This window comes from Eleutherodactylus coqui, chromosome 3 (genome assembly GCF_035609145.1).
Source record: "Eleutherodactylus coqui strain aEleCoq1 chromosome 3, aEleCoq1.hap1, whole genome shotgun sequence".
Taxonomy (NCBI): domain Eukaryota; kingdom Metazoa; phylum Chordata; class Amphibia; order Anura; family Eleutherodactylidae; genus Eleutherodactylus; species Eleutherodactylus coqui.
In genome coordinates, this window is record NC_089839.1 from 60,773,034 (window position 1) to 60,784,693 (window position 11,660).

Consider the following 11,660-nt stretch of genomic DNA (forward strand, 5'->3'; position numbering starts at 1 on the left):
TTCAGTTACAACAGCGGAACTTGCGTAGATGGAGACAACTGGTACCGCTGTGAATGCGCTCCTGGATTTGCTGGTCCGGACTGCAGAATTAGTAAGTGTCCCGATTTTGTGTTTGGGTGCACACAACAGAGATGGGCATTTTATTTGTACTGGTCTGAGTATAATCCGTAAATGTTCAGCAATTTATTTTTTTATGTTTTGGAAAAGGGAGGGTTAAACTGTATTTTTTTTTTTTTTGATTCCATGTAATTATACCTTGGGATGGCACGGACTGTAATTTCCATTCAGCCTGGCATTCTCCAGCCTTTATTTTAAAGGCATTCTGTCACAAATGTTAGCCCTGTAGATTTCACACCAGATTCCATGTAGAAAGCCATACCAGTGATAATACAGCTGGGAACCTTTCACACACCCATTTATGAATAGGCTTGCTCAGATTTGGGTGGCAGCCAAGCGGGGTCTAGTTGGCATACGGATAACTACATCCCTCCCTCGCTGCCTGCTTGTTAGAAGCTCAGGCCAGCGTGCTGAGTGCAGGTCTTTGCAGGCAGGGAAGTTCTTTTGTGTTTATGCATCAGAGGAAGAGATTGGACTTCTAAGGGATTGATGATGATGATGGGGAGGAGGTAGACGGCTCTTCCAACATCTTTGTAATGCTTTCTTACAGTGGAAACTAAAAAGTCAACCTTTTTGGCTTAGGAGTGAAAAATTGCTGTATTTTCTATACCCAAAGCTGGCAATGATGCGTGTGTATGTGTATATAATATATTTATCTGTAGACTGTGGCTGGTATTGCAGCTGCTGTAATTTTTAAAGAGTTATTCCAGAAACCCAAATTTATTTTATTTTTTTAAATTTTTTTTAAATTTAATTTAATTTTTTCTTCAATTTTTCAAACCTCCTCTCTTAGATTAGTTGGAATTCGATTGCTGGAACCCCCACTGACCCTGTGAACATAGATCCAGTTGGTCTCCAAGGGAACGGAGCAAAGGTCATGCTGGCACACTGCTGCTGTATGCATTTGAGAGCCTCGGAGATTGCCGAGTGCAAAGCAAGAAGCAGAGCGCACTGCAATCTCCAGCACTCTCAATGAAGTTAATTGAGCGATGATGCACCTGCACAACCCCCGTTCTCAAGATCAGTGGGGATCCCAGGGGTCGGAGCTCCCGGATTATCGGTTCTCACAGGTCTGTTGGTTTGCAGAATACCCCTTTAACCCTTTCCAATCCAATTTGTATCCTGGTTTTCCCAGGGGGCTTACTCTTTTTCTGCTGTTATACAACGGCGCTATATGCTGGCTAAAGCCAGTACTGCATGAGGTAACACATTGGATAGGCTCCGACAGCAGAGAGGCTGGCAATATATAGTATGAGAACCCTGATGGACGTCTTCCAACATCGGAGCTGTTCAGCCTTAAATCATCATGTCTTCAGACGTCAGACAGTGGATTGGAAAGGATTAAGTGAAAGGCGGAGCTGCAATACCAGACACAGTATATAAACAAGAGTGGCGCTGTTTAGAGAGGAAAAAAAAATTCTCTGTCCCTGTGAACGCTGATATTACACCTATAACGGGTTGTTGCTAGTGCCCGCCTTGGGTTAGCTGGCACCCTCTGCCAAAGGAAGATGATCATCTGGCTGAGCGGACCTAAGGGGGGGCAGTTGCCCCAAGGCTACCTTCTTCTGGTGCCCCTTTCCACCTCCCCCACCCCTCTTCTTTTTTTTTTTTTTTTTTTACCAGTAGGAGGCTGGTGGTCTATGTGACCGCACTGATTGCACATAACTACAGCCGGCAATGGTTGTTGCCCTACTTTTCTGAATCCTGAAATCTGCCTACTTATTTTGTGATATGTCACCTGCTTTCCTTTGCTCCTGTGTAGCCGTATAGTCCAATTTTATTTTTTTTTTATCCATTCACGATCCTAGGGAAGCTGGGTAACAACTCCCGTACAGCCATCTTGGTTGTTACCCAACATTTTTTATCCCCTCAATACAAGAAATAATTTGTTTTCCACAATGAAACCTCTGTAACGAAGCTACCCAATTTATAGTACTAGTCTCCTAAGGCAGGGGGACACTGGGTCGTCTAAAGCTCCATAGCCTTGTGTAATTGCACCTGCTTTACCCCTATAGTTGCCCCTTCTACATTGGGCCAATATAGCTAAGCCATTATTACCCAGTCTGGTAAGAGAACTCTTTTTGGGATCATTGCTCCCGAAGGATTGCTGTTTGTCACCAACTGCTAGTTCTCCTCTCAGTTCATACAGCCCTTCATTACTGGACTTTTGTACATCCATGCTGCAGTAATGGGCAGATTGCCTGTAAGATCTGTTTTGTGCAGTTTTCGTCACAACGCTATTAGACGTCTTTAATTTGCTTTATTATTGCAAATCACTGATTTAGTAAATCATGTAATTCCTGAAAGCCGTGGACAGACAGCATTACATTTGCCCTTAAACTCTTGACTATATCTTGAATTTCATCATTTTTTGTTTTCGTGCTTCTGCAGCCAACGCTCCTAAGTGTTGTATATGTTCTACTTTATCGCTGTTACAAAGGTTACTTAATGATATTAGCTGTAAAACCACCAAGTAACTCCGGAAGGCAAGATCATTTTATTGCACAACTCCCTTCAGTGAATGGAAAGCTGAAAAAGAAAAATGTTGTCTTTTAGATATTAACGAGTGTCAGTCGTCTCCTTGTGCCTTCGGAGCGACGTGCATAGATGAAATCAACAGCTACCGTTGCATCTGTCCACCTGGCCGCAGTGGTCCGAAGTGTCAAGAAGGTATGTGCCACATCCTTCCCTCTTGTGTGGTATACTAAATGGATAACTTCACATAATGCGAGCTGGCCATGCCATCACATGTCTATTCACATTCAGTCTTGCTCGGTTTTGGCCAATGTACATAGAAAGGTTTTCAAGGTTCTATTTTAAAAAAGGTTATCTGAGATCTGAAAAAAAAAAAATGTGATAAAACGTATAAGAAGAAATCCTATTCACTTGTTCTTTGCCCGGTTGATCTAACTTTAACACTCACTCCGGTGGTCCTTCTGGTGTTGTTGTACAAGCGGGCAATGTGACTGCTGCAGCCAAACTTTGATGTGTTGTGTCATATGCCGAAATACTGACCACAGTGATGGGAGCCATGATGCTGGTAGTATGGCATATTATTAGAGATGAGCGAGCATACTCGCTAAGGACAATTACTCGAGCGAGCATTGCCCTTAGCGAGTATCTCCCCGCTCAGAAGAAAAGGTTTGGCTGCCGGCGCGGGTGACAGGTGAGTTGCGGCGGTGAGCGGGGGGGGAGAGAGATCTCCCCGCTCTTCCCCCACAGCTCCCCGCCCGCAAACTGCAGCAGAATCTTTTCTTCCGAGCGGGCAGGTACTCGCTAAGGTACTCGATCGACTAATTGCCCTTAGCAAGTATGCTTGCTAATCTCTACATGTTTATCACCTGAGGCTTCTGATTGGGTGCAGCAGTCAAAAGCAATTAAAAAAAAGGGAAATAAATCGGGGAAGACTTACAATTCAAAATACGACATTTTTGCGGCACAAATTGCGTCAAGTTGTCTTGCATGCTTTGTGGAACATTTACAATGTATTTTTAGACCTTTTCAGATCATACCCCCCTCTTTTTTTTAAGACTTGTCTGAAAATGGTTGTGACTTCATGGAAAGGTTGGATGACCTAAATTGTGCCAAAATTTTGGCACAATTTTTGGCATAAGCCAACTGATATATAAGCTTAAAGTAGACAGTCTTAAAATTTGACAGCTTTACCATCCACAATGGGTTACTCTGATGAATCTAGTGCATTTTTAAGACTAACATTTTTACCGCATTAGTAAATGTGCCCCACTGTTTATTGCTTGTAAACAGACTGGTGATGGACCACCAGTGCATCAACGTTGGATCACCGGGGCACAGAACCAATGAGTACTTGTTCTTCTTAACCTATATTATATTTGCAGGGGGATTTTAGACATGGTTCACAATTTGAATAACCCCTTTAGCTTCTGATCGGCCATACTTGGACTTTCTACGTGCTATGGATGACCATTATTAGCCACAAATGGCAGATTATATTTTCGAACTTGAACAAAAAATGCCAGACTATCAACAGAGGAGTCATTATTTAGTGAATATCTGACTAGCTTTAAATGAATTCGGTCACTAGGATTGACCCCCTTCCACTTCTGACATCTAACAGATGACGTGCATAATGTACAAACCCAGTAGTTGCATCCAGATTGCCTTGCATGCAGCCACTTGGCCAATCGGGTGAACAGGACAGTTAGCAGGTCCTCTTTCGAGCAGTTTGGGTTGTGTGGTTGGGCGGTGGTAGTGCTTGTTGGGTATACCCCACTCACTTGTTTGACTTGGGGCATTTGTCCTGGTGAAACTCTTCAAATTGCTTTCTGTTATGATGGAAGCTATAACTGTAGAGTAGTAATGTGGCTACTCGCGTACCACATTGTCTAAACCAACCATTTCATTTCTGCAGTTACGGGCCGGCCTTGTATAATCAATGACCATGTTATGTCAGACGGAGCCAAGTGGAATGATGACTGTAACACATGTCATTGTGTGAACGGAAGGGTTTCTTGTTCGAAGGTAAGATGACCAGCTGCTTACTTTTCCCACAGATTTCCATAGACTGAAATCACAAAGTGTTTGGCATTAATCATAAGACTCTGCACAACGAATAACCATTCTGTCATCGCCATGTAATGGCAAGATACGCCCCTGATAAGGCAGCCAGTTCACGCTGTACTTGCCGCTGGCTTTTCTTTCTTTCTTCTTGAAGATACGCTGCGCTCTTTTTATTTTCAAGCACTTGATTATTCATACTTGGAAATGATGCATTTAATCTGTTCAAATGTGTCTTTGCTTGACAGAACACACATTTCACAACTTGTGAAATCTATGCTGTTCAGCTTCTCTAGAGTAGCAAGATTAAAGGGGTTGTACACTATTAATGGCCTATTCACAGAAAATATCATTAGTAGTAGATGAGTGGGAGGTTCAACGCCTAAGAACCCCTGCCAATTGGTGGTTCGCCAAGCTGGTACGCTCATGCACTAACTAATTTTTATAGGAATTTGGACAGCTCCATTCCCAATATAGTGGCCAGAATGGTATTACAGGTAGAGTTCCTATTCAATTCAATGCCTGCAATACCAATTCTGGCCACTGCAGTGGGAGTGGAGCTATCTGCTTTTCGGCAACAATTTGCTCAGTGCATGAACGTACAAGCTTGGTGAGCAAAGACATCTAGTCTCCTCTTAAACTCCTTTATTGATTTATCCATCACCACGTCCTCGGGCAGAGAGTTCCACAGTCTCACTGCTCTTACAGTAAAGAACCCCCTTCTGTGTTGGTGATGAAGCCTACTTCTAGATGTAGAGCATGCCCTCTTGTTACCGTCGCAGTCCTGGGTATAAACAGATCATGGGAGAGATCCTTGTATCGTCTCCTCATGTATTTATAGATAGTTATTTGATCGTCCCTTAGCTGTCTTTTTTCGAGGGTAAATAGTCCCAATTTGGTAGCCTCTCTGGGTATTCCAGTCCCGTCATTCCATGTATTAATTTCGTTGCCCTTCTTTGAACCCCCTCCAGTACTGTAATATCTTTCCTGAGCACCGGTGACCAGAACTGTACGCAGTATTCCATGTGGGGCCTGACAAGTGCCTTATATAGTGAAATAATAATAATGATCTCATCCTTCTCCGGGGTCCCAAGCAGCAGACCACTTAACTCCTTTAAGACCCTGACCCTCACTGATAATTACAAATCTATAATTCTATCACATATGGTGCTGAGGAGACCTCACAGTTGCTGGATTATTAGATGTTCTGGATTTTTATATATCACAGAAACCTACAAACAAGTCGCTTTTTAAAAAGTAGAGCATCTCTAGCCTCATAGATCTGGTGAAATTCCAAATTCTATCGCAGTTCTATGTTGGAATCTTGGATTGTTTATGGTTTTAGATTAAAGGAATTTCAGTTTACTTGCAAATATGATCTATTTTTCTAACTGTATGTTCTTTAATGTGTAGGTATGGTGTGGCCCCCAACGTTGTGATTTACACAGTAAGGGTCATAGCGAGTGTCCCGCCGGCCAATCTTGCATCCCAATTAAGGACAACCACTGCTTCATTCCTCCCTGCACTGGAGCCGGAGAGTGCTGGCCCTCCAGTCAGCCGCCGGTGAAGACCAAATGTAATGCCAATGCAAGCTATCAGGACAACAACTGCGTGAACATTACGTTTTCCTTCAACAAGGAGCTGATGTCCCCGGTGAGTGATGCCGTGCCATATACTGGATTGGTAGCAGACTGTTACTAAGAGGAATACAATGTAACACTACAGGAGTTATCTGGGTACACACAAAAACATTGCAAAGCCGTACAAACCTAAAAAGCCATATTCCCCTCATCCAATCGCCAGCCATTCCCATTTTGCTGTTGCCTGGTACCCCGCTGCTCTCTACTTCCTGATGATGGCCCAACACCGTAAGCACTAATTGAAGTGTGACGATGATTGGCTGCAGCGGTCACATGTTCCTGGTGGTTTGGGATCAGGGGAGGCAAGTATGGCTTCTTTTATGTTTGTGCTGCCTGGTGAGCAGCTTTGCATAAAGCCTTTTAAAAAGACTCTCTGACCACCTCCACTTCTGCTCACCACATTAGGGCAGAACTAGACTATACAAAGTTTTTGCTTAGTTTGTACATATTGGTCTTTGGACTACTTGATGTAAACTTTCTCGCTTTCTTCTAAGGTGTTGTGTTTGTATTATCAGGGCCTCACTACAGAGAGCATTTGCAATGAACTGAGGAATCTTAACATCTTGAAGAATGCGTCAGCGAAATATTCAATCTACGTTACATGTGAGCCATCTCCTTTGGCAAACAATGAGATCCACGTTGCCATAGTAAGTAGGCTATGTGGCATTTTACACAAGCCGATATTTATGGTAATGCACTGTAGAATTACGCTAAGTGTTGTCTACATAGGAGGAACCTATAGGGGTTTTCAATGCAAATACTATGGGTGACTTATCCTTAATAATTGGCTGATCGGGTTCTGCTGTGAATGCCGCAATACACAAGGGTTGGAGTGGAAGCAGTTGGCTCTGACCCCTGTGTAGTGGCCAGCACTTGTAATTGAACGCTGGGGGTCCCATTAAAATAAGTGACAGCTGTGCCTGCAATTACCAGCGTTGGCCACTACGCAGCAGTTGGCGCCATCTGCTTCTGCTCCAGTCCATGTGACAGTGGGCGCCTTATCAGCTGATCTACTGGGATGCCAACGGCGGACCGCAGCTGATCAACTATTGATAACCTACCCTGACAATAGGCATTTGCATGAAAAACCCCTTTAACCATGCAATAACACATATACATTGTATAGGCTTAAAATGGTGCACGGCCTTGTGTGATCACATTTTCTAACGAGATATTGTGTTTACTTTCAGTCTGCTGATGAAACAAGAGATGGAAGGAGCACGATTCAAGATATCACTGAAAAGATCATCGACCTTATAAACAAAAGGGATGGAAACAACACCTTCATCGCATCCGTGGCAGAAGTCCGAGTACAAACCCACACCAAGAACAGGACCGGTAAGTGATGCACAAGTAGCAGGCCATTACAGTAAATATGGTGCCAAGAGGTTAATGGGTATATTAATTGGCTTGTAGACTGCTATACTCAGACTTAACCTCTTTGGGTGGTTTGTGAAGTGACAGCCAACCTACCATTGTTCCTAGAGGCTGCTGTCAGACAGCATTGTCAGAAATGTGGTCCACTTGGTGGACAACAAAGGCAAATAACTTGCTGTGACGTGTTGCCATCAGTCACCAACAAGTTCTGGTGATGCTAGAATTTCACCACAACTTGCTGGTAACTTAAGTGTTTTTAGGAGGAGTAGAAAATCCATATTTTTGGAATTTGGAGTCTCTTGCATGACTTATGGGTAATGTCAAGATTTTACTATGAATCACGATTCTCTGTGCTGATAGAGTGGTGGGGGTATGCCACTCAGGACCCTGCCGATAAGCTGTGTGCCGGGCTGGTGCACTCGTAGAAACCAGCTCTGTGCACAAGAAGCAGATAGCGCTGTTCCTACTGCGGTGGCCAGGCTTGGTATTGCAGACAAAGTTCCCATTGAAATAAATGGGAACTTTGCTTGTAATACCATGTCTAGCCACTGCAGTAAAAACAGAGCTGTCGTCTTCCTGCACACATCAGCGCTGTGCACAAATGTACCATCCTGGCGCACAGCTGATTGGCACACCATCTTGAGGATAGGCCATCAATAGTTTTAAAGCTAGACACGTCCTTTTGAGTGTTTTAAAAAGGCTACTATGATGCCATATAAGACCATTTAAAAGGGTTTGCATTAGTGACAGGTAAACGATTCTCTGCCCATTTAACGAGCGACAATATAGCGCGTTGATGGGCGCTTGTTAACACAGTTTGCATGCGTCACATGATCACTAGTATGGGGACAGACTATCATTAATATGATTGTTTGTTCCCATACAGATTGCATTCGTCAACAGTACAGTACCCGACTTGCATGGGAAGCTCACTAGTTAGCATTTGTATGCCCGCATAAATGTTGCAAACAGCCAGTGTACAAGTGTTCGTTCATTGGCTGATTGCAAGCATATTCACACGCGCCGATCGGACAAGCGTTCATGCCTGTGTATAAGGGCCTTTGCAATCTACTGTACTGACTCCTGTTCATCTTCCCGCTAGACTTCCTTGTGCCCTTGCTGAGCTCCATCCTCACAGTGGCCTGGATTTGTTGCCTGATAACCGCCTTTTACTGGTGCATCTGGAAACGTAGAAAGCCAAGCAGCCAGAGTCACACGGCCTCCGACGACAACACCACCAACAACGTCCGGGAGCAACTGAACCAGATCAAGAACCCCATCGAAAAGCACGCGGCGAACAGCGTCCCCATCAAAGACTACGAAAACAAAAAAATTAATGCAAAAATAAGGACACACAACTCTGAAGTGGAAGAAGACGACATGGATAAACACCAGCAAAAGAGCCGATACGTGAAGCAACCAGCGTACACGCTGGTAGATAGAGATGAAAAGCCGTCGAACGGCACTCCCACAAAACAGCCAAACTGGACAAATAAACAGGACAACAGAGACTTAGAAACAGCACAAAGTTTAAATCGGATGGAGTACATCGTATAGCGGATGGAGGGGCTGCCATGCAGAGCTGGTGTCTGCTGTCAAGGGCTCGCGAGTCTCTAGTTCTTAAACTGTTGTGTAATATTTGAGTCTAGGGCTATTATTTACTTAGAATCCCTATGTTAATTTAAGTTTTGACAAGCTGGCTTACACTGGCAAAGATAGTTGCTGTGGTTGGCTGGAATACCAAGTGCTGCATTTCACATCTATGCAAAACTAGTGAAAAGTGCCCTAATGTCAATTCAGCCGCAGCTGAAACATCCCAGAAGATCGAGCATTGCCTTTACAGTTAGCTTTTTTTTTTGTTTTTGTTTTTTCCTTTCTCCTCTTTTGCTTTTTTTAATCCCTCCTTTTTCACGTTTTCGACTGGTGTCCATAATACAGTCTTTAGAATAATACCTTTTTTTATTTATATTTATTATATTTTTTATTTTGTATATTGGATTTTATAGTAATGTACAACTAGTTCTGTATTTGAAAGTGCCTTTGTAGCTCCGAACCACAGCAACTATCGAAATTTAAGTTTATTATTTATTTTTTTTTATTGTATTTTGTGTTTGGGACTTTTGGGGAGGGGGTGGGGCAGGGGGGGCGAGACTGTCAGCTGTTGCTGGTAAAATGAAGAATTGTCAAGTTTAGAAAAAATTTTTGTATAGACCTGTAAATATTTTTTTTTTATTTTTATTTTTTTTTATTAATCACTGTGTATATTTGATTTATTAACTTAATAATCAAGAGCCTTAAATATCATTCCTTTTTATTTATATGTACTTGTTTAGAGTTGAAGGTTTTTGATAGCTTTGTAAGCTTGTGGCTTCAAGTTTTTTTTTGTTTTTGTTTTTTTAATTTTTTATTTTTTTTTGGAATTCATTTTCTTGTTACACGTTTAACTATATGCCAAAATTTAAGGTGTTCTAAAAATAGTTTTATTTTTTATGAATAGGACAGGCGCACGTGCCTCAATGCTGTTTTTTGTACATTTGTCAGATGTTAAAATACCTTTATAAAGCCTCACTTAAAAAAATAAATAAAGAAAAATGTCAAAAAAAACAAAACTTTTTGTAAGTTAAGAATGAAAAAAAAAATGTTTTCGGAGGTAGAGTTTAGAAGAAAAAAAAATCTTTTTGCTGCTTTGGCTTTGATATTAAAAAGTTACAAAAAAAAAAAACTAAGGAAAAAAGTGTGACTGGCAGATATTCTGCTACAAGGCAGTTTAAGGAACCGTGTAGAGCTATCTATGTACAAGGAATGTCAGCGTTCATGTTTAAGAAAAATTAAAAAAATCAAATTGTGTGAACTTCGAAGCTCCGCAATCTTGTATTTTGTAAATTCAGATTTTTTTTCTTTCACCTTGAAAATGTAATTAAAGAACCACTTTGTAGATATTTTTTTATTTTTTTTGTAATCTACTGATATTCAAGAGTATTCTAATAAGCTAGTTTTTGAATACTTGAACAGTAGAAACCCAGTGATCACTGTTGCTTTGCCACCTAACACACTTGTCTTCCATTCCAATAAGGCACATGGGTGTTTTAGTTTAAGGAGAACCACTTGATGTAAGGACGCACTACAGGCATGCTGAAGATGGCAGTTGGTACTCATGCCACAAAAGAAAGCAAAATTCGAGTCCCGCGTTGAATGTCGAGATCTTTTATTTTGTTAGGCATTCTTCTTTCTTGAGTTTTTTTTTTAAAGTCTGTATTCTGCCATTACCCGAACTAAAAACTTCTTATCCTAATGCCCTTTTGATGCCAAGAAACAAAAAGTTGCCTGTGTGTCCTAATGAAAGCATTCCATATGTGGACCCATGTATTACTAAAGGGATGTAGAATTCACTCTTCCTGCAAATCCCACGGCTACAAACTCTGTATACATTCATAAAAGGTTAAACTCTGTTACCCGATCATTGGCTACGGAGATCCTGAAGATTCCCTGTATTGTGATATTAGTGTTATATAAACCCTGCCTCTTTTGATGTGTTGTTCAAGGCTACAAATTTTGGAAAGTAATATTTATTAAATTTTTTTTGTATGAAAACCTGTGACATTGGATTTCATGTTTTTTCAGCACACTGCTTGTTACCAGCTGTCTATTATGTATTAAACGCACCAGCACCTATCACCTGCACACAACTCTGGCATCCGTTTTGTGAGCTACATAAAGTTTTTTACTATAAAATTAGAATTCTTGAATATACTTGAGGTTTTTTTAAATGGTAAGGTTTTTTATTTATTTAGTTTGTTTTTTGTCTACTTTTTTTCCTACTTTTTTTCCACACAAAATGGCTGCCTTCGCGTTTTTTTTTTTTTTTTTTTTATAAAGGGGTAGGGGGGTTACAAACTTGAGAGTACAGTACAATAGGGTTCACCATTGGTGACCAATAACAGGCCTGGCTCCTGCAAGGGGTTGCATGTAGTCATGCTGCCTGCATCTAAT

General features: G+C 41.6%; 1 protein-coding gene across 1 annotated transcript in view; it reads left to right on the forward strand.

Moving 5' to 3' along the window:
• Nucleotides 1-11,266, forward strand: part of JAG1 (jagged canonical Notch ligand 1) — a 46,356-nt gene extending 35,090 nt beyond the window's left edge. Inside the window, exons 20-26 of the mRNA XM_066595643.1 lie at nt 6-91; nt 2,674-2,787; nt 4,508-4,617; nt 6,067-6,306; nt 6,809-6,940; nt 7,484-7,631; nt 8,773-11,266. Of these exons, the coding sequence (XP_066451740.1) occupies nt 6-91; nt 2,674-2,787; nt 4,508-4,617; nt 6,067-6,306; nt 6,809-6,940; nt 7,484-7,631; nt 8,773-9,227 (1,285 nt within the window). The 3' untranslated portion in view covers nt 9,228-11,266. The remainder of the gene's footprint in view (nt 1-5; nt 92-2,673; nt 2,788-4,507; nt 4,618-6,066; nt 6,307-6,808; nt 6,941-7,483; nt 7,632-8,772) is intronic.
• The last annotated feature ends 394 nt before the right edge of the window (nt 11,267-11,660 follow it).